The sequence below is a fragment of the Pavona decussata genome, unplaced genomic scaffold, assembly GCF_977016875.1.
Source record: "Pavona decussata unplaced genomic scaffold, jaPavDecu1.1 SCAFFOLD_13, whole genome shotgun sequence".
In the NCBI taxonomy this organism is placed as follows: Eukaryota; Metazoa; Cnidaria; class Anthozoa; order Scleractinia; family Agariciidae; genus Pavona; species Pavona decussata.
The window spans coordinates 2302198-2325249 of record NW_028145436.1 but is presented as its reverse complement, the minus strand read 5'-3'; the positions used below and the strand labels follow the sequence as shown (position 1 = coordinate 2325249).

Here is a 23052-nt window from a genome sequence, read left to right as displayed (position 1 = left end):
CACTGAGCTATAGGAGACTCGTGGAAGCTCAGGCATTAAACTAAGTTCACCTGACAAACAACCTTCATACTACTAGGATTTCATTTTCTTTTGGTGGTATATGTGAGTAAATGATAGAATGATGTATTTTTTTTCCTCCTGTAGCTCAGTGGTAGAGTAAAGATATACGATCACATTTCTTTAAAAAATGATCAGTGTTAGACTAAAATTTTGCGTTGCCATTTTTTACTAATCAAATTAGAAAATTAACTCTTTCCTTAGCTACGTTTAAGTAGACAAATGTTGCGGAATTCTTTTAACCCCGCTCCGCGGGTTCAAACAAATCAAGAGGACTGTATCTTTCGATGTAACAACACGATTTAATCCAATCCAACAATCTACTGCGATGTACAATTCTCACATATTCAACGCTCGTAACACAACGAACAACGTAACTAAACGATCAACGATCAACGATCAACTAAAACATTCTAAGTATACAGTGGTTCTTCTACTATCCTTGCGCAAGGCAGTATTTTTACATTAATCACATGTACAGTAAAAGTTCCCATTGTAACGTATCTAAATTAAGTGTCTATTACAGAATCGCACGTTCTTTCACCTTATTTAGCCTAAGAAAATGCATGCAGTTACATCATTTTATATCGTAAATATACTCGGACTTTGTCTACATTATTGTGAAATCTAATGTCACGAAATCTAACTTCTTTGCGCTACGAATGTCAATTTCTAATTAATATTTAATCACAGAACAATCAAGTTACTATTTCTTTCCCGACACACTCCCCCCCTTGACTCGTCTACGTTATCTCTACCTGTCACTAGTCTCTCTACAACTCCCATCTTCCATTCACCCCTTTTCCTTTCTTCCTCGTACACTACAACTACATCCCCTACTTCTACCTCTCTTTCTCTTTTTCCGGACTTACACTTATGGAATTCGCGCAGGTTTGCAAGATACTCCTTTCGCCACCTATTCCAAAAATGACTCAACCTAGTGCTGAGATACTTAAATCTTGCAGAGCAATAGTCGATATTTATGGCATCGTCTGGTTCAGCAACCTCGTCTGGAAGTGTTTTGATGCGTCTCCCATAAATCAAGTGTGATGGTGTTAAAACCTCTTCTCCCATTCCATTGTATTCGTACGTCAATGGTCTTGAGTTGAGTGTACATTCTATTTCAGCTAGCAGAGTCGCCAATTCATCGAATGTCAATCTCGCGTTTCCTAGAGTTTTCCTCAGGCATCCCTTCACACTGGCAACCATTCTTTCGAAAAATCCTCCCCACCAGGGTGCCCTTTCTAAATTAAATTTCCACTCAATTCGGTCTCGTTCTAAATCTGCTTTTACTTCTGGATGGTCAAATAATTTCTTAAGCGCCTTCTCTGTTGCCTGAAATGTTTTCGCATTGTCTGAAACGATCAACACAGGCATTCCTCTTTTAGCGATGAACCTTCGCAAACAACGCCTAAACGTTCCTGGGGGCCGTTTCTCGAAAGACCCGGTCACTTACCGGGCCCGTTAAGGGAATTGGTGATAAATATTTCTTAACAGAAGTCAAGTTTTGTTAGCTTTGAATACTAAGTTTTAAAATCTTATAATTCTTTGAAAACATTGGCCAAGTGCCGTGTCTGTAGTCACTATCTCTTCGGCGAAAAAACACTTCAAAATATACTTATCGGACCCGATAACTTACCGGGACTTTCGAGAAACGGGCCCCTGAAGACAAATCTTCTACCAACTCTAAATGCACTGCTCTTGTCACGCAACATGAAAATAACGCAATATAAGCCTCGCTCATTTGCCCAGTTTTTTCCTTTACATAGAGTGGTCCAGCAAAATCTACCCCTACCCTCGAAAATGGTGGAGCTTCCTTGACTCTAAAATCAGGAAGCGCAGCAGTCGGTGGGGTACTATAGGGTTTCCCAGTAAACCTTCTACAAGTAACACACTCACTCAAAATTCGCTTTACCACTTGCCTACCCCTTGGGACCCAATATCTTGACCTTAACTCAGCTAATGTAGCTCTAACTCCACTATGATGAACTCTCTGATGGCACTCTTCTATGACCAGCCTTGTGAATCTATGCTGTCTGGGCAAAATGACTGGTCTCCTGGCTTCACTTTATAAATCTGAATTAATTAGTCTACCTTCGCATCTTAAAATAGCTCTGTCTTCCTAAATACCAAGCTCGCTAACTAGCTGCTTAAAATTAGTCTGCTGCTTTAAATCGCTTTGGACTGACTTCAGCCACTCCATCTCGGCGCATTTCAATTCATCCGCTTCTAATCTTCCAGTTCGCTTCTCGTTTTGCTTTGCCTTTGCTCTTGAGTTGTCAATGAATCTCTTTATCCAGGCTGTCACTCTGACGAGTCTCTGTAGCATGCTGTAGTCATTCACGTCAATCACACCGGCAATACCACTCACAATTTCCGCCTTTGTCATCATTACAGCCGCGCTTTTCTTTTGTTCGATCAGGCTCTCTGGGCTTCGTAAGCTTTCTGTCAACACCGGCCAATCGTCTGGTCGTTCTGTTAGCCATGATGGACCGCGCCACCAAAGATGGTTTTCTTTTAGCTGCGAGGCTAACACTCCCCTGGAACCAAGGTCAGCTGGGTTTTCTTCTGTCGAACAGTACGCCCAATCTTCTTTGTCAGTCAATTTCAAAATCTCATTCACTCTATGGCGCACGAACTGCTTCCATTCGCCCTTGTTTTGTATCCAGCTGAGAGCTATCTTGCTGTCCAGCCAGAACCTCACGCCATCCAACTTGACTTGTGACTGTAACGCGTTCTTCACTGTGTGCATGAGCTGCGCAAGTATTCTCGCGGACATTAATTCTAAGCGCGGAATCGAAAGTTCTTTTAGAGGGGCAACTCTAGTTTTGCTGGCTACTAATCTTACATGAACTTTACCATCCTTCGTGCGGTACACGAAGTAAACCATGGCACAATAGGCTTTCTTGCTGGCATCCCCGAACCCATGTAAATAACACTCTGTTACATCCCCTCCCCCTGTCTCATAAAGGCATCTGTTTATAAAAATCTCTTTAGTTTCTGTCAAATCTTGGACCCACTTGTCCCATTTTCTTTTAATTTCTCCCGTCAAAACCTCATCCCAATCAAATTTGCTGTTACAAATTTCTTGAAAAAGCACCTTCATACCGACGGTGACAGGGCTAACCATCCCCAAGGGATCAAATAAACTTGCCAGTAGACTTAATACATTTCTTTTTGTTGCTTCCAACCCCTTAGCCTTGTCGGCTATATGCTGAAAGTTGAAATGAAGGGTATCGTTTTCACAATCCCAAGCTAGACCCAACACCTTTTCTCCCTTCGTTCCACCCTGGGGTTCTAGTTTCGACTTGGCATAAGTCTCTTCGTCCTCGAGTCTACCCACTTTCCGGGTTGTTTTGTTGCTCTCGCATGTGCTGATCATTTCCCTTAGTCCCGGGTCATTGGTCTTCCACTTTCTCAGGGTAAATCCCCCCTTGGCCATTCGTTCCCTTGCGTTCTTGTAAAGGGTAAAGGTTTTATCAACTGTTCGTTCCCCAGTCACTAAATCATCTACATAGAATCCCTCTATCATTCTTTTCACAAATTCAGGGTCTACTTCTGCATGGGTAGCCAGATGGTGTCTTATCGTCCCATTCAACAAAAAGGGTGAGGCATTTAACCCAAAAACGACGCGACAAAACCTGTACACTACAACACTCAAATTACTGTCACGCACGTCGTCAACCCACAAAAACCTCAAACTATCGCGATCTTCTGGATCCCCAGCTACATTCAAAAATGCCTTTTCAATGTCCCCCACTAGTGCAATTTTGTTCTCCCTAAACCTTAAGAGAATATCGAATAATAAGGGATTCAGTGATGGCCCCGTGTGTAAACAGTCATTTAGGGAGGTCCCATTCTTGGTTTCTTTCGACGAAGCGTCGTAGACAATCCTTAGCTTCGTGGTCTCTGCATCCCTACGAATAACTGCATGGTGGGGTAAATAATGGACGTTTCCACCCGGCTCTTCCAATTCGGACACTTTCTCGATCACCCCTGCGCTTAGCTGTTCCTTTATAATCGAATCGTATTCGTTCAAAACTTCTGGTTCTCTTTTTAATCTCTTCAACTGACCTTTCATGCGCGACACGCCGTTTGCAAAATTACTCGGAAGGGGGTCATGCCCTAGTTTCCACGGCAGCTTGACCGAGTACCTCCCCTCTGAAAATTCTATTTCGTTCTCGAACGATTCATGCACTTCGTCGCTACTTTTTATGCCTAAACTTTCTAGATCCCACAATCTGCTAACTTCACGGTCTAAACTAGCTTTGTCTAGACCTGCACTGTCTTGCGATATGAAGTTTACTGACACTTCCTGGACACTCGCTTCGCTAAATTCATATCGCCTTTTTAGGGGACCCGATAACACCCATCCCAGTTCAGTTTCTGTCGCGACGGGCTCCTTCGACTCCCCCCGTACCGTTCGACCCCTTTGAAATTCCCACAAGTAGTCTGCTCCTATTAGCAGGTCGATTTGGAGCTCTTCTTTAGATTGACAGACGTCAGAAAACCAAAGGTCACGCAAGTGCGGGAAGTCGTTTTTGACAACCTCAACATGCTCGTTGCTTATGTGTGAGATTTCTGGCACAACATAAGCTTCGAGCGCCTGCACACGACCGCCACAAAGAGGCTTTATGTCTAAACGTACGACATCTCGCAGCCCTGATTCTTTGCCTTTCTGGCCAAAAGTACTAATCGTGATCCATTCCTTTCTTTCTACGGGTAACTCGTATTTGAGAGCCGCTTTAGCGGTCAAAAAAGATCGATGACTTCCAGAGTCAAACAAAACTCTAACCCTTCCTTGTGTACCCCCCTTAATCAATGCTTGGGCTGTCTGGAGGGCTATCCTACATTCAGTGCCCACAAGTTGTACGCTGACGTTATTCCCGGGCCGATCGCCATTACCTTCCGTTGGTCTATCTTGATTCCCCCCCGAGGCCTGTTGCGGTTTGGCCATGCACAAACAAGAATTATGTTGTCCCTTACATAATTTACATTATATTGTTACGCTACAGTCTCGGCTGCGATGGCCCCTTTCAATACAATTAAAGCATCTACCGAATTTAAGTAAAAGTTTCTTACGTTCCTTTACGTCTTGTACCTTTTTCCAATCTTCTGGGGGGTGGCCTCCAAGGCAAAATGCACATCTCTTGTCAGCTGTCTTGTCCCCTACTTTGTTAGTGAATAACGCACTCGCTGTCTGGGGTCCCTTTCTGCGGTCATTCGATCCACCTCGTTGCGCAGTTAAATTATGATCTTCCCGCAATTCAACCTCCGTCAACAGAGAATCCAGCAAGTCTTTGAGGGTCCACTCCAGGTACTGCTTTCCTCGGGAGATTGTTAAGCGTACTGAATCCGGAATCCTTTCCAGCAGCATTGGGACGACTATCTCGGAGTAAGTACGCTTGTCGACGTTCAACGCTTCAAGGGCTCTGTATTTTGTCTCCACGAAATCATAGAGGCCGCGCAATCTCGCCGTGTCGCTATCATTGAACACAGGTCTTGTGTTCAACAGTTCATTGACCAGAGTTCTTTGGATTGCGGTCTTTTTTCCGAAACGTTTTTTCAACAATTCAACCGCTGCTTCGTAATTCGCGGACGTTACGGCAAATCCTGTAATCGCCCATCTCGCTGGCTCTAGCAGTAAGCCTCTGAGATACGAGAATTTATCCACGTTTGACAGGCTGTCGTTTGAATGTATCGCATTTTCAAAGGAATCCCAGAACTCCTGCCACTCTTCCAGCTTTCCACTGAACTTTCGTACCTCCAGTTTTGGAAGTTTCACCCGGACGGTCTTGGAGTTCGCCGAGCTTGAGGTCGCTCCGTTCTCAACGACGCTCTGGTAAGGACTAGAAGGAGTCCCACTCACGTTTTGACTCTCGCTCAATCCAGGCTGCAGCACAGTTAGCTTTTCGTCGATAGCTGCAAGTGTTTGAAGTACGTCAGCCTTCAATCTTGCAGCTCTGTCTATCTCGGCCGTGATGTCTTCTTCGGTGGATTTTTCATCGGCTATGAGTTCGGCATAAATTTCCTCGTCAAGAGGCAAGATCTTGTCAAGCTGTTCTTTTAGGACTGTGTGCCACTTAACAAGTTCAACTTTCTTCTCAGCCTCATAGCTGTTTAGGCACTCGTCAACGTCAGGAAGGACTCCCGTTAGAAATCCTCGATGGCCTGCTCTAACTTTCTTCTTGGACATTCTTTAATCCGGCTCGAAGGACCAGATGTTGCGGAATTCTTTTAACCCCGCTCCGCTGGTTCAAACAAATCAAGAGGACTGTATCTTTCGATGTAACAACACGATTTAATCATATCCAACAATCTACTGCGATGTACAATTCTCACATATTCAACGTTCGTAACACAACGATCAACGTAACTAAACGATCAACGATCAACTAAAACATTCTAAGTATACAGTGGTTCTTCTACTATCCTTGCGCAAGGCAGTATTTTTACATTAATCACATGTACAGTAAAGATTCCCATTGTAATGTATCTAAATTAAGTGTCTATTACAAAATCGCACGTTCTTTCACCTTATTTAGCCTAAGCAAATGCATGCAGTTACATCATTTTATATCGTAAATATACTCGGACTTTGTCTACATTATTGTGAAATCTAATGTCACGAAATCTAACTTCTTTGCGCTACGAATGTCAATTTCTAATTAATATTTAATCACAGAACAATCAAGTTACTATTTCTTTCCCGACAATAAACGGAGAGAGAAAAATAATCTCGTTCTACTTTACAGTACATAAAAATATTGCAACCGGTAACAATTCAAAAACATCATTCAGCTAAACTCCTCTTTTGACCAAAAGTCTCAAGCACAGAACCTACTTCTTCTCTTGGGATGATTGCTCCACAGTTCTCGGGACAGTTTAGTGGGAATCTTTTACAGTCACCTTGGTGGGCCTTTTAAAGAAACAAAGGAAGGAATTTCATTAGTGAGAACCTTAAAAACCAGATAATTTCCTCTTAGTAAAAAAGTACCAAACTTTGTCGTGGTACTAGTAAGTAAAATGAATTTAATTAATTAATGGTTAGTTAGTTAGTTTTTTATTTACTTATTTATTTATTTATTTATTTATTTATTTATTTATTTATTTATGATTTTTTTCGCTTGCGGGCTGACACAATTGAGAGATGAATGTCGAGCGTTATGAAATTCAACCACTCACTTAATTTGCTGTTAATGTATTCAAAACAGTGCCATTATTTTACTTCTTAACAAACCAAGGTTCTTACCTTTGTATTACACGCTGCATGTGACGCACGGCAGTACGTGCATCGAAGAATTCTCCATTCACACGCGATGCTCACGTGTTCTTGTATTTCGTCCCTTGTTAGTTTCACTTGACAATTTTCGTTTGTGCAAGAAACAACTCTGAGGGAGCAGGATTCTAAATGCTCCTATTTTGTTTAAGAAAAATGTAAAAATAGCATTTTTTTACAATATCTTGCTCTTATAAACAGAGAGAACAAAAACAATCGTATTCTAACTGTCTAGGTTGTCTAAGTACTTTTCAGAATTGAATGAAACAATGGAGATTACGATGATACAATCTTGTGGGGGAAAAGGGCTTTTCAAACAAACAAAATGTCCTATTAGCGTTTTAATTTTTCACTGGATAAGTGGGACTATACCTCAGGTTCAGGTCTAAATATGGCAGTATACTACAAGGGATCGTTATCGTTTACCATAACTTCTTAGTAGACTAGCGTGTTAAAGGCGATCTTCGTATTCCTCTTTTGCGCGCAGTCGTCTTGCATGCGCTGATAGGTTTGTTTTATCCACCTTTCTGTCCCACCCACGGGCCGCATTATGGGGAGTGGGGTGAGACTTATAGACTATCTGGCTCACTTAATTAATCCGGCCTTGTTGTTTTTTATTTTTAATTTCTAGTAAACCATGATTTGTCTATATTCAACAGAGCGTTATCCTTGTGTATTTACGCTGTGCAAAATTTGCAACAGTACTAATAATTTCTAACTTGAAACGGATCGTTCCTGGGAGGTTTAATCAAGAATGACCCACTTATTATCGGTTGGATGGAAAACGAGGAGTGCGGAATGCGGAGTATGGAAAATTCGGAGTATGGAAAATGAGGAGTGTCAAAAATGAGGAGTATGGAAAATGCGGAGTATGGAAATGCATTAACTTTGACAGATTTATTCATTTCAAAGCATTTTAACGCATTTATTCAACATAAACAATGCTTAGAAATGTTTTACTGTTGATAACTGAAACAAAACGTGTTTAGTCTGAATAGATTACACGTCCTATTAAAGGGCTAAAGTTTCTAAACTTTCTTTGTAACGCTCTACTATATATAACGGCAACGAAACGGATTTTCCACACTCCGTACTCCGCACTCCTTGTTTTCCATCCAACCCTTATTATATGTTTTCACTATTTCCACCAAAATTATTTCAGGAAATGGAGTATCTTACGTCTTTTGACCTCAGTTCACCAGTCCACTGACATCCTGCACTTGGACACTTGATAATAAACGAGAGAACCTTTCTATTTGTTCCTTTGTCAGGGAACATGTCCTACAGAAAAGAAATGTTATGACTGCCGTAAAAGTCCAGGGTGACGCTAGCCACAGCGTTTATTTATAGTTCCTTCGTTGACATAAGAAGTTTTAGAAACAGAAAAGTCGAGTAAAAAGATAGGCTTTTGTTACCCTTCTAGCAGAGCGTTTCTTTCTGGCATGATTTTGAGCATGTCGGTTGTTTAGCGTCTCTCGGGGGCGCCCCTAAACAAGGGAACTAAGCGACTGATTACAAGACACGCGAACGACTTTCGTACATGCCAAAAAACTTGCTAGAAAGAAAAGCTCTGCTAGAAGGGTAAGCTCTTGTCAGGGAGCAAAACCAAATATGTATAGAGGGGTTTTCTCTACCCACATTAATTATGTTCTTATTCGGACTAACTTATTCTTCCATACAAAAACCTGACAATAAAGAAAACGAGGAAAACAAGCATTACATGCACATAAATCTCGGTTCTTGGTATATTTGGCCGAGCAAATTTTGGAAACAAGTAGGATTCCATGAACCGAACTGTTGCCTCACTAATAATTAACTTGAAGGGCCCTGATTTTTAAGGCAGCATTCCCTTCCTCAGCCGTGCCTGAGTTCAGCACTTCCTCCAAGAAAAACATGCCAGTCCTTGGAGAAATTCCTGTGGTGTTTGCAAAAACTAGATGCACAGGCTCAGCGAAGTTACGTTCCATTTCATATTCTAATTCAAAGCAAACCAGTTTCAATACTTTTCATCATTGCATGCTCGTGGCAAAGTGACTATGCCTAATTCAATCAGTTCTCGTAGGTTCATAGTTAACCATCATATATTTGCCCTTTTTTTTGAACGAATCTATACAAGATTTATCATACATTAAATTACTGATACTTGCCCACTATAAAGCTTCCGACTGATCAAGTGTAAAGGTTTTCAACAAAACTGTGACATATATTATTCATATGTAAAGATATTATTTTAGTTCTCTTACCCTTTCCCGAGTCAGATTGTTTCGATCCACTGGACAGCTTAAGGGTTTGTTATCACGCTCCAGCCTGTATAAAAATAATTCAAACAAATTTTAAATTCAAAATTCCGGTTGCCAGACTGCAACCTTTGATAATATAAATACCGACCACGATAGGCCTTTGCACATTCACTTGAAGCCCTGTTCATGCTTTTCTTTTCATAGACAGGTTTGAATATTGCAGCAGACGTTAGCAGAGCAACTCAGTTCCTTTATGAAGAATATGATATAAATAAACAACCAACAACAGTTGCGTAAGCCGATGAATGTTTAATTATCCTGAGATATGTCAAATTTACGCACTACTGATTTCACTCATCTATGGAAAATAAGCAAACGAGCGCTTTGTCGGTGTTGTCCGTAACTGTTTCTGATCAAATGTACACTACGTTCCTGTTCGTTTTCAGACTTTAACGAACAAACTCGTTAAATGGGGGTTTTACAGTTGCTATTACATAGAAATCTTTCGCTTATGACTTCAATTGCTACAATGCTCATTACAGCTTATATTTCACGGCTGTATTACATGTAAAAGTGTTCCTCGGTTTAAATGGAGTCCAGAAAAAAGGTTTGTTTAGTAGCTCAGCCTTATAAGTCTCCTTTCAACTAAACCTGCGATTCCTCCGCGCAATAACACTTAATATTAAAGCTTAAAATAAGCCAACCTTAAAAAGTGCCCTTCAAGACACTGCCTGCAAAATCGATGGCCACATTGTTCCGTTAGGACTGTATCTTTCAGCGGCAAATGACAGATTGGACATTGCCAATCTTCATCCACTGCACTCACAAACTCTTCGTCGTATCCACCAAGCGATGGATATCCTCCAGCTTCCGCCATATTTGTCATCTGACTCGAGCGTCGCTAGTGAGAAACAAGCTTTCGGGTCAGTCATGAGCGACCTGGCATTTTTTCTTTATCAATCAATTGTCAAGAATATCATTTCAATGTCACGCATAACCGTGACAGTCTGATAAGATTGTTTACTTTTTCGAGCAAAAAAAAAGGAAAGAAAGAAAATACGAAAGAACTTTAGGATGTCGGAGCAATTTCAGATCAATTCCTCGACGTAGGAAGTTTGTTTCCCAAACAGCGTCAGGTAATTCAACAAACGGTGTTTGAACGATTTCTTTTGTGTTTGAAAACTCTTTTACTAATTGCAGTTTTCCCTAGGACATTTGGTATATAAACCATACTGCATTTCCACGACAAGAGATCCGGTAAGGAAATTTATACAGAACAGTTTATATTTGTATCATGTAGTTTTTTTGCATTCAAAATACATTGTTTTACACTCGAGGATCGCACCTGGTGGGGGTACTCCCAAAAAAATTGGATGGGGGTGTGCGGCCCGCTTCCCAAAACCCCTACCCTATTTATGACCAAAATCTGCGATTTTCCCTACCCTATTTATGACCTGACCAAAAATTTGATGCCCTATTTATGACCTGAGAGTGTCTGGTCAACTTCAGTTCAAAAACCCCTGGAGCCCAGCGTGTGACTGAAGCGTGTGACAAGCCATTGGTACACATGCAAAGTTCCTGTAAACATCATGATGAAGAACTGTAGCTTCTTCTAAAAAAAAAAAAGAAATTCAAGACTAGATTGCAAAAATAGATACCCTAGTTATTACCAAAATGGCGACAAAATGGCTAAAATCGATACCCTATTTAAATTAAAATTAAATTTTAATACTTATATAGCGCCCTTTAACATCTAAATGATCAAAGGCGCGTTACAATCCAAGAAAGCTAATTACAAATCAAATCAAATCAAATCAAATCAAATCTTGGTTTTTGAGGAGAGGGGAAAAACGGAGTACCCGGAGAAAAACCTCTCGGAGCAGAGTAGAGAACCAACAAACTCAGCCCACTTATGACGCCGAGTCCGGGAATCGAACCCGGGCCACATAGGTGGAAGGCGAGTGCTCAAACACTGCGCCAACCCTGCTCCCCCCCCCCCCCCCCCCCCGTCCTATTTATGACCAAAGTGACTGAAAAACCATACCGGCTTCGGGGCCGCACATACCTATATAGCCCATATAAGGGAGTACCCCCCGGGGGATCGCAGTAGTAACCCCGAGGAATGACAAAATGGGTTCTCGAGTATGTAACTTTCAAGAAAAAATTTCATAGCATAAAGTGCTGACGGCAAAACTTCCCCGTAATACTTCAGAAAAGTTATTGTAGAACGTTGTGAATTGTCTGTTTAATAAAATGAGAGATAAAAGAACAAAACAGTTTGAATGTCATTTTTATTGTTGTTGTTGTTGTTTGAAGAACTTTCTTTAAACTTTAGTTGTTGTTCCAGATTAATTGATTAAGACATTTATCTCTGGTGTTAAGTATTAAAATCCATTGTTTATAGAATTTCAGTGGCGACTAAGTCAAGTTGTGCCTTTGGTTTTGTAACTACAATGAAAGCCCGATGTGACACATGTAAAGGATATGAAAGAACGCCATGATAAGTCTCAAAACAAGCAACAAGATGAAACAGTTCCAAAAATACGTTTTTCTCCCGGATGAAATAATTGCTAGTCGCAATTCAGACAACTCACTACTCAACTTTCAGTCGTTTCCCGTACATTTTTTTAGCTTTCCCAGAGAGCATCAGTAAAACTGACCTGCCTTTTCGTGTTCAAGGAGTTTGCTCTCATGTACTGCCGAGAAGAAAGCGCAGTGCTTACGTCTTACCTTTGACGGCTGATATTGGATTAACACTGCTCCAAGCTATTGCTTCATATCTCCATAAGGAAGCGTTTATTTTATTCTAAGGGCCAGAAGTTCATTGTGTCACAATGATTTCTTGTTTGCGCCGCAAGTTACTCTGCCGACTTGCTCCGCTCGTTAGTCGGCCTATTTGACCGACCACTTGACGACTGCTGAACCAGAAAAAGACACGCGAAAGAAAAATCTGGCAGCCAGGGTATGTTTATATAAGAATACAGGAGGGACAAACGTGTGATAAAAGCACATGATGGATGCAGGACTCTACAAAAACCTTCCACATTTTGGAGGAATCACACAACAGTAAAAGAAGAATGAATGGTGTAACCTGTTCAAAAACCTATAAAAGTGCATTGCATTTTTTTCGTGAACAGCTGCGGCTAATATCACTGATTGTGAGTGGAAAACTGTAAACTGTTGCTTATAAGCCCTGGGCTTATACACTTCATAAGGGGTTTTAGATGGGCTTAAAAAAGGAGGGGCTTATATCCGGAGGGGGAGTTATAACCGGACTAAAAAAAAACGTTTCGAAACGAGCTACACCAGTGTTGATCGAAATACGTTTTTCATTTACTGGTTTTTAACTAAGCTTTGAAACGTCAATATTTAGAACAAAATTAAAACTAACAACACGAACGAGACTAGAGAGGGGCTTACATTGGAGAGGGCAGGGGGGGGGGGGTGTTGGCGGGGGCTTATAATCGGATGTATTTTTCGGTTTACAGGTAAATGGGCCTATAACCGGGAGGGCTTATAAGCGGAGGGGGGATTATAATCGGGGGAAGGGGGGTTATAAGCAGGGGGGCTTATAAGCGGGGGGAGGTTTAAAACCGGCAGTTTACGGTATTCAAATATTTCCTGTCGCTATCAGTTTTAGAGGATCACCTCGTTTAGCCTCTCTTCACCCGCGAGTTGTGGAAAAACTAGTAAGACAAAAACAACTGAAAAATAGTAACACAGAGAAATAATATAACTGAAAGCGGTTACCCGTGGAACAAGCGCTTATGTTTTCAAGCAAATGAATGTACTAAGATTGCGATGATTTTGCAAAGTCAGCGATATACTGTAACACACGACCTGTGTTTTTTTTTCGACGTGGACCCCCTGTGAAAGTAATCGGGTTGCGTTTATAGGGAAATGTTTAAAGGAACTCCCTAATTTCGTTGTTGTTATTACTGTTTTCTCGTTTGCTTGTATGTTATAATATCATCAAGTGACATTTAGGTTTCTTGTTATCAATCTTAACTCAAATTCAACTCTACTTATAACTCGCTAAATAGCCGATCCCGTAAACAGATGCAACAGCGAAGTAATGTGAGCTTGTTAGTGTCCCGGATCTTTGTTGTCCCCTCTGATGTAACTCTTTCCCCTCCAATACATCTTGCTATTCCAGCCATATTTCTATGTGTGTTTCTGTTGTCGACTGAACTCGGAAATCTTAATATAGGACAAGTTAGGAAGAAGATTCAAAGGTCATGCAGATTAGACCGGCTGGAATTCTGGGTGCAGGGAGGGTAAAAAAGAAAAAAGTCCTCAGTTTGTAAACTTAGTTCTTAACATTCTGGCACTCGTTGCTATCCACAACATAGGTTTTTCTACTAAATGTAAAATGAAAAAAGAACGGAATAATAATAAGTGAAAGAGTCTGATATTCTCCGTTATCTTTCTTTATTTTCGTCAGTTTATTCCAATCTTAGATCAGCGCGTCAACACAGATGTTATGTCTCCTGCGTCAGATTAAATTAATGGAACAAGAGATACAATACTAGACCGACTAGAAAAACTTCCATGCCTCCATAAGGAGACACTGGGAAAGTCCAACAACATGGGCTTCTAATATTCCCGACGTAGTCAATCGATAAAAATCGATATCAGTCAAGTGATTTTTACCGATTGATAACGGAAATCGGTGACAATCGATAAATTAATTTGGTGTGTCAAATCGATATTATCGATTTTTCATGATTGCTAAATTATTTGATAATCATCGGCAAATTGTATGTTCCTGTGGGATTGCAGAAGGAATGGAGTTCTTCCCAACATAACCAACTTTCTAGCAAAAGTAAACATCAAATTACAAACAGAAAAATACATTAGTATCAAGAATAACACGCTCAAAGAATTCTATGATAAATGGAACTTTATTATTTTATGGTAGCTAGAGTTAGTTAGACATAATTTGCTGACTACCGGATACTATATATTATATTACATCATGAATGTTAAAATTGTAGTCAATAAGTTTTTTTTCCATTTTTTGATTAATATCTAAGTTAGAAGAGTTGTATTGTAGGTATTGTTGTATAGTAAAGCTGTACGTCTATAAGTTTTCTATTAGTTAGTAAGTTGGTGGCGTTATATTGTAGTATTGTGTATTGTAAGTCTGCAAGTACTGTTGTATTTAAAGTGGTCTATATCAATAAATTCATTCATGAATAAAAAAAAAATAATGTTTCATGATTGTATCGATTTATAAGCCCAACACATGAATTAAATAATGCAGCTGGGAATACAGGGATAATTCAACAAATGAAGTATTTTTCCGATTAGAACAGTGGAAACGAATTCCTACATTCACAAGAAAAATTAATCTATAAACAAGAGAAATGAGAAATGTGGAACTTTTTACAGTACACACAAACACTCTACAAACCTTTATTTTAGCAGGAACAAAAATGGCTCTGCTCAACTACAATCAGTTCTTGCAGGTAAATATCGTGAAAAATATAACTCTAGATTGGCAGAAAATAAAGGAGCATGGTAGGGGCGTTGCTCCCTTTAAGCCATTAAGCTCAAGCTCACAAACTTTTCGTTGTATCTTTATTATGCGAGTATTTTTATTTCATAGAACTAATTTAGGAACTATTTTCTTGGGTGATTTTGTTAAGAAAACGTAGAGGGAAGGAAAATTTCAAAAAAGCCATTATGTTAAGCACTGTAGAAACCGTAGCTTTTTGTGCTTTTGACTATACAGCAAAGCGACTGCTGCCCTTTAAGGAGTCACTCGATCAGGCTCCACTTGTTCAAAAGGGCATAACTCGCTATCCAGCGGAAAAATGTATTGCTTAAAGAACATTTTATCTACCGGATAGCGACATCCACTGGATAGAGTTATCCGCTATTCGAACAACCGGGGCCAGAATGCTTAAGTCAGAGGAGAGATGGGTAGATGTGCAAAGATACAAAATTTTGTGCGAAAGAAGATGGGCGACTAGGGCTGATGCTTTATATACCTTCCGCGCAGGGTTCGAAGTCGTAGTTCAGCCGCTCGAGATCTTTTCCCAGGATGAAGGGGCTACTGACTTATGCTTAAGCGGTTTGATCTTATTATTGCTTTATTGCAATAATATAAAATTATTTGATCTTTTTGCAACAGAGCATATCTTTTCCAACACACTTGCCTTGTCAACTATGTTGCAACGAAAGATCGTAGACCTCCTCGAGGCAGCCCAGGAAGCGATCGCAAGAGTCGTGATAAATATCATGAAAACTGAGAGAGGCGATCCGTCGGTTTGGAAGGAAGTGTATGAGTGGGGGAAACAGAATGATTTCAGATGAGTTTAACATTGAGCCATGCATGCCAAGAAAAATTGGGAGGTAGCAACACAGGGTGAATATCCCAGCCACAAACCAAGAGTCCTACTGGCAAAGAGCTATGTATGTCCCTCTTATTGATCATCTCATTCAAGAAATGAACGACAGGCTCTTATCACAGGAAGATCGCTTCCTAGGTCAGTATCTTCTTCCAACAAAACGACAGGGATTAACCAACGACGTCCAAGATAAGATGTATACGGCGTACAAAAACGATCTGACCGACAAGAGAGATCACAACAACGAGATGTTGCGGTGGAAAAAACGAGGCTGCATTCAACTAGAGAACGACCAGCAACTCTGGCTGACATTCTCGACTGCATAAATCCAACTCTTTATCGAAACGTTAACACTATCCTCACGATCCTTTTCACGATGCTTGTGTCAACAGCAACTCCTGAGCGCAGTTTTAGCACGATGCGTAGAGTCAAGACTTATCTGCAGGCAACCATGAAGACAGAACGACTCTCGGCTCTTGCTCTAATGCACGCGTGTACAAGGACATGACCATTGACGGGAAGGTCAGGGCTCATGAGTTTTGCGGCAAGAAGAACAAGCTGCTTAACTTTGGATTCCGATAAAACTTGACTTGTGGTACTTAGCTCGGCATTCAGTCCAATAGTACTGGATTGTACTGTACAGTCCGTTATAACTTCAAATTAGATCACGTTTAGTTGCTGAGAATTCATGACGTGAGGATATTTTATAATAAAGTGCTTTATCTTATATACAAGCCACCCTAAGCTGTAATAAAGTATGAATTGAACAAATCATACGCCTACTTAACTTTCCCCCTCCCACACTCGAGAGGTATGGAACGTTCTTACAGCTGCGCCCCTGCTTGGCATGGGTTGTTTTGGATTTTGTGAGCTTCTACCCACTGGGATCCCTATAACACGCCCAGTCCTGACCACGTGATGGCCTATAGTCAATTTCCCTGAGAACTGTAGCATTTCTGTCCAAACGTAATGTAATAGGTATATCACTCAGCTTCAAAAGTTTGCGAAAGAGTTAAAATAAATTAATGATTGGCTGGAGCAAATTGTGTTGTTCCCTCTAAACGAACTCAAGCAAGTAGGAAACAAAAAGCAGAAAACAGTGTGTGCACAGTAGAAAAAGACAGACTAAAGCGTGCAGGTTAAGGCCCTGGCCATGGCCCAGCGTCGTTGAGGTAAAAGTGAAAAAACCGAGGAGGCAATTTGAGGACAGTTTCCGTTGGCGATTCTGGACACCCTTTATGTCAAATGCGATGGAAGGCCAAGCAAAGAGGCATATACTTCACGGTTAGATAAGGGTGACTATATGGAGGGTTAGGGTTAGGGTTATGTGGGTGACTATATGGTACCTTACCATAAATAACTAACGTTCGGCTTAGACTCTTGACATTGAAGAAAAAGAGCAAAACCCTGGGAAATTTCCAACAACATGGGCTTCTAATAAAACACACAACGATTTCCAGGTTAAATCTGGATTTTCATATATTTCAAGTCAATAATTTACAGGTTCACTGATACCAGACAGGAAAATAATTTTAAAAAACTCACATGGGTGACGATTTCAGTTTGTGTTATCGAGAATAATCAATAAGCATTCTTGTATTTCAAACAAATTTGTCAAAAGTTGATTAACACGGACTGTCGTGTTTTCGCCGATAGTTTTTGTTCCCTGGTTCATAACATAGGGCTAACAAAACTTTAACAACTAACAAAACTTTAATGTAATCTGCTAGGATAACATTTTACGTGTTCAGCCATGTGTTTAAACAGCCACACATCTAACCAACATTTATCTCAAAACATGCGCCACATTTTTTGTTTTGTTTGTTTTTTCTATTTTTCCTCTACTTTGTGTTAAAATACATCAGGTTTTAGCTTACAATAACGAAAGAAATGGGGAAGGCAAGATACAGTTATACGAATTATATGCCCTTTTCAATTAGATTACAATTTTTTTCCTAAGAGAAAAATGAAAACATAATAGAAGAGAGGAAAGAAGAAACACTAAAGTAGTATAGATGTTACAAGTGTCGGTGAAGCAGTGTTTAATACTGAGCAAAATAATACTAGTTAAGTGCTCTTTTAAAGAATGTTCCAGTTGTCCTTTTACGAGTAGAAATAGGAATGTCATTCCATTAGAAGCATCCTATTGGACAAAAATGTTCTGATATTTTTTCTCAAAGAGCTAAGAGTTAGGTGCTGTAAGGATGTTCTTTGAATGGTGCAATTTTCCATTTCATTTCATCTTTTTAATACTATACTACACACATTACAAATAACAATATAAAATATTGTTAATTATGAGGAATTATTTTCTATCTAGGCAAGTGGAGGTCACTCAAGCCCAATCAATATCCGAGGTTTTGGATTAAAAAAAACATAGCACAAAGATCGTATTTCATAACACTGCATGGTAGTCCACACTAGTATCGCATAATCAATTATCAGGTTAACTAACACTAAATAATCCAGAAATTCTGTTTTCCTCAGGTGTTTTTAAATTGCAATTAGACTTATTGCGGTGGATCGATTTTTACTTGAATCAAAATAACGTCATCCACCATGTAGCGTCTGGTTCTCAGATCAGTGTGTGATACAAATGTACATAAGCCCTCACCAATGTTACTATATTCCTCAGGCCTCGCGAAGTTCTTAAGATTTGGGTCAGCTATAAATGACTGAACAATGTTCATTTTGTCTTTTTCTTCTTGTTGTTGATCGATCAGTGTAAAAGTTACTTTTTTATGGAAAGGCCAAGGTAACATGGCATCGTAGTCGCTTTTCAGTATGCTAATAAATAGTGTGACATGAGTATTCTTTCCCTTGCCTAAGCCATTTGGCCATAATACTAATTGAAATTTGTACCCATAGTCGTAAAATGGATCATTGGATATCCGGGTTTCTTCTCCAGCTTTGGCTTTCCTCAAGACTTCACTGAAGTTGTTAATCTTCCACGTATTTTTTGTAGCATTGAATCTCGCCACAAGTTCCCCAAACTCTTTTCGTTTAACCTACATAAAAATATAAAAAAAAGTCATGAATTTCTGTCAGGAGATAAGTGACGATGTGGTATATTCCAAGATGCTGCTTTTACCCGACATTGTTCAATTTTCCGACAAGGGCCGGCATATTTGCTGGTTCGACTCAAAATTTCGTTTAAAACAGTATTCATAAAGCAGCACGATAAAGACAATAGAAAGGCTCTAAAATTGTCTGATTTAGTAAAGAATACATTCAAGAATCTTAAAAAGGGAGGAAGATCCAGGATTCCTGAACACTTTTCATCTTACTGGCTATCAAGTGAAGCTATGGCGGGTGATGTTAATTGGTCACTTAAACTACCGCGACGTTAGCGCCAACGAAAACGTCACTTATAAATTATATTGTTATTCATTAAGGTGGCTCACGCCAGTTTCCATTACTTATACTTGGAAGGATGAATGCTAGCAGTCTTCATCAGTTCATACCAGAAACACGGTACCAAACAAACGCCTAATCAATGGCGAACAAGTCATGTTGATTTTCTCAACATAATAGGTTACCATAGCAATAGTACAACCTGTTAAAAAGACCCCTTTAATTGTCAAAAAGTTCAGGTGGCTCTTAAGAGCAACTTTCCCTAACCACCGCGTGAGGGGCGGCACAAGGTCGGAAAAATGGACCCCTTGATATTTCGTCCAGAGATAACCTATGGTATGCTAAGAATCGTGATATAAGTTTTAGGTTCTAGAGTTTTTGCATTTTTGAGAAAATTACGAAAAACCGTCGACAACCGGTGAAGCCGAAAAATCACAGGAATGAGGTCAAATTTCATGATCAGATAATCGAACTCGCGTGAAGGCGCATAGCAAATTATGGTTTTTCTTAGTTTATAATGTTAATCAGGAGGTATTGCTAAGCTGCTTTGATGATAGTTTAGACTTACAATTGGAATTTCGAATTCCTGGAGAGCAAGCGAAGAGAACCGAAATTTTTAGACTTTGAAAATCAAAAATTCCATACCATTTTCAAATATCTCAAAACATACTCGGTATTATGTAGAATTCTTTCAAAATTCAATTCTAGCAAGTAAAAGAGCTGTTTGTGAACGTGATATAATTTTTTTCTTGGCAAAAGTTATTTGTGAGGCGAGCGGCCCCATGCAAGTTGACCCAATTTGACCTTTCGAGGAGATCTTGTTTAACCAGGAAATGTAAACAATTCTACTATCCTTAGCTCGCTTTCTGAGCAAACCATTGTAAAACCCTGCCATTTCCCATTAAAACTACCCAGTTAACCTGAGATAATACTTCGGTTACAGCTCACCTTCCAAATGGGTGTTTGAAGGCAAATAATTTTGATGTTCTTCGCTAATTTTCCCGTGTCTTGCTGCCGTGCTTAGCCACCGGCCTTTTCATCGCTACGGCATTTTCTAAGCGTCACCTCTTTCTGGGTTGTCCAATATTTTTGCAGGACCTGGATCCATGTCTTGCATATAAGGCATCCTCTGGGTATCGACTGAGTTTTGTATTGAATATTTCTAATGAAAAGAGGCAAGAATGTGAAGGAACTAATTGAACTGAAAAACAGAGGCAGATCGATGTCACGCAATCTTTACATCCAAGTGATCACGTGCCGCAAATACATCTGCGTGGATATTTTTGTCTTGCTCTCGCTCATTTCTTCATTTTCTTCCTTACTAGCATACAATGTTTTCCTTTTGATTTTTTGTAACTTTTTTATTTGTAAGCACAAGCCTATTTCGAAGGAGAGTTCTTTGTATGCAATACTTTGAGTCGGTGTATATACACGCAACACGCCTTACTTTTCCCATTTATTTCTAGTGACTGTGCAACAAACTAGAAATCCTATCTAGTTTTAGCTCTAAAAGTCAAATGCCTGGGAAGGTCCATTGCTAATGATTTCCTAAAGCAGAAGAAAGGGAATAGTAATATATATCTGAAAAAGGGCTAGTTACTGGCCGCAAAGCGAGTTTTTGTAATTTGCATTAATTGTATTTACCGATTTGCCCATGGCAGGTGAATACGCAAATAGGTCCCCTTCGTGGCGTATCTAACTTTTTAGGATTATGTTCGACAAGATACGTTTTGAGAATGATGAATTGTTCTAGAAAGTGACACAGGCACACTCGCAAAAAAGAAATCCGAGTGCTCCTCGGATTTCTTTTTTCCTAGTATGCCTGTGTCACTTTCTAGAATAATTTATCATTCTCATTCATTCACCAGGCTGGAAATATACCAATGAATACGAGGAAGGTTTGTATTGCAAACCGAAATATCGGGCAAAAATTTGTTTTTTTAAAAAACAAATATATTTCAGTTATTCTAGCTTTTGTCGTTTGTTCTATCAAGCTCGTCACCTCCGTCGTTGGGATCAGTCTGCCGTTAATATTTTGTATTGGAAATATACCATCACATTTATTTCATATACGACACGTTCGACATTCAAATCCTAGCAGTATGCAGGATGTTTTTCCCGTGAACCTAGTTTAATGGCCTTAGCTCCCACGAGTCTCCTGTAGCTCAGTGGTGCAGCATCCGAACTACTAATCGGAAGGTCTTAGGTTCGACTCCTGATAGGAGCACTCGGATTTCTTATTTCCGAGTATGCCTGTGTCACTTTCTAGAATAATTCATCATTCTCGTTCATTCACCAGGCTGGAAATATACCGCATCACATTTATTTCAAAAAGGCAGGGCTGTCAACTCTCCGGGATAATCCGGGAGTCTCCAGATTTTGAACCTTATCTCCCGATCTCCAGATTTATGTCTGTAATCTCCAGATTTTGAGCCGTATCTTCTGGTCTCCAGATTTATGTCTGTAATCTCCCGGATAATTGACGAAGTTTTCTATTTGTCGTAGACTCGAATTTGCTGACAAGAATATGTAAAATGTTTAGCGTTGTTTCTGTTAGTGTTTAATGTCCTCCCCCCCTCCCCCCCCCCCCCCCCCCACTGCTCACTGAACCCGTGACTTTGGCCTGGATGGGACGCCTCTGTAAGGCTCTTTGTTATTGCTGTCCGGGGAAGTCATATTCTCCATATTTGAAGACGTTTGAAGTTGACAGCCCTGTAAATGTGCCTTTTGATGCAGAAGTAGACGCACGTTTTTATATGATTCTCGAAAACTATCCCTTTGGAAACTGAAAATGATTTGCTTTTGGGTTCGCACAGTACAAGACATGTTTCTTTTTGCACGAGTAAAGAGCACGTAAAACTGTTTTGAGAGTTGCCATCGAGAGAGATCTGTGGCAAACGGTTTGTTTACCTCTATTAAAAAGGTTCTAAATATAGAATTCTCACTTATTGATCGTTCGCCCGATAAGCAAAGCTACGTAGCACGTGCGAGGCTCCTAACTTTTTCTTAAATTGGGCAAACCGTATTACGCGGACAAACTCCACTAGATTAAAATCTTTTCAACTTACAAAGATATGTGCAGGAAAATGAGTTTAGGTCTTTTAAAGTGCATTGTATAACCTTGAGCGCTCACTTTGTCAAAAAAAAAATTCCTTTGAAATCAAACATTATTTACGATTCGGCAACAGTAATTAGGACGCATGTGTTTACTTCTGCCGAAATTGAGTCATTTGCTTTTGACCGCTTTGGCTACCAACTAGCCGCTGAAACGAGCAATTTCTCTCCATCTTCCAATTTTTCAACCGATGACGCAGAGCAAAGACTCAATTTCGGCAGAAGTAAACACATGCGTCCTAATTACTCGGAATGCCGAATTGTAAATAATGTTTGATTTCAAATTTTTTTTTTGACAAAGTGAGCGCTCAAGGTTATACAATACACTTAAAAAGACCTAAACTCATTTTCCTGTACATATCTTTGTAAAGTTGTAAAGATTTTAATCCAGTGGAGTTTGTCCGCTTAGTAAGGTTTGCCGAATTTAAAAAAAGTTAGGAGCCTCGAACGTGCTATCGGGCGAGCGATCGAAGATCACAGCTCGAACGCCGTGAGAATTCTATATTTAGAATCTTTTTTGTAGAGGTGAACAAACCGTTTGCCACAGATCTATTTGTGTTCGGTAATTATCGGTTTTAAACTTAAAAAAAAGATCTCTCTCGATGGCAACTCTCAAAACAGTTTTACGTGCTCTTTGCTCGTGCGAAAAGAA

At 39.9% G+C, this 23052-nt stretch overlaps 4 protein-coding genes and 1 long non-coding RNA gene across 7 annotated transcripts in view; 1 reads left to right on the top strand and 4 right to left on the bottom strand.

The window, feature by feature from the left end:
* LOC146487857 (TNF receptor-associated factor 4-like) overlaps positions 1 to 23052 on the bottom strand; it is a 178926-nt gene that overhangs the window by 6290 nt on the left and 149584 nt on the right. The window lies entirely within an intron of this gene.
* The window catches only part of LOC146487861 (uncharacterized), a 108013-nt gene that overhangs the window by 60273 nt on the left and 24688 nt on the right, over positions 1 to 23052 (top strand). The gene's annotated exons all lie outside the window — the stretch shown is intronic.
* Positions 1 to 23052, bottom strand: part of LOC146487862 (TNF receptor-associated factor 4-like) — a 46285-nt gene that overhangs the window by 3401 nt on the left and 19832 nt on the right. Inside the window, exon 8 of one of the 2 annotated variants that reach the window (XM_085128320.1) lies at positions 18088 to 18940. The exons of the other annotated variant lie outside the window; for it this stretch is intronic. Within the exon in view, the coding sequence (XP_084984446.1) occupies positions 18443 to 18940 (498 nt within the window). The 3' untranslated portion in view covers positions 18088 to 18442. Of the gene's footprint in view, positions 1 to 18087; positions 18941 to 23052 lie in introns of those variants that run through there. 2 annotated transcript variants of the gene reach the window in all.
* Positions 1817 to 5014, bottom strand: LOC146487864 (uncharacterized). The gene has a single exon (XM_085125989.1). It carries the CDS (start codon positions 5012 to 5014, stop codon positions 2180 to 2182), a length of 2835 nt encoding a protein of 944 aa, XP_084982115.1. The 3' UTR covers positions 1817 to 2179.
* LOC146487863 (uncharacterized) lies at positions 4936 to 6768 on the bottom strand. Its single transcript, XM_085128417.1, has one exon. It carries the CDS (start codon positions 6251 to 6253, stop codon positions 5054 to 5056), a length of 1200 nt encoding a protein of 399 aa, XP_084984543.1. The 5' UTR covers positions 6254 to 6768; the 3' UTR covers positions 4936 to 5053.

Bases quoted from the DNA above. Each gene is read 5' to 3' on its own strand.
- LOC146487864 (XM_085125989.1), bottom strand. From the start codon at position 5,014: ATGGCCAAACCGCAACAGGCCTCGGGGGGGAATCAAGATAGACCAACG.
- LOC146487863 (XM_085128417.1), bottom strand. From the start codon at position 6,253: ATGTCCAAGAAGAAAGTTAGAGCAGGCCATCGAGGATTTCTAACGGGA.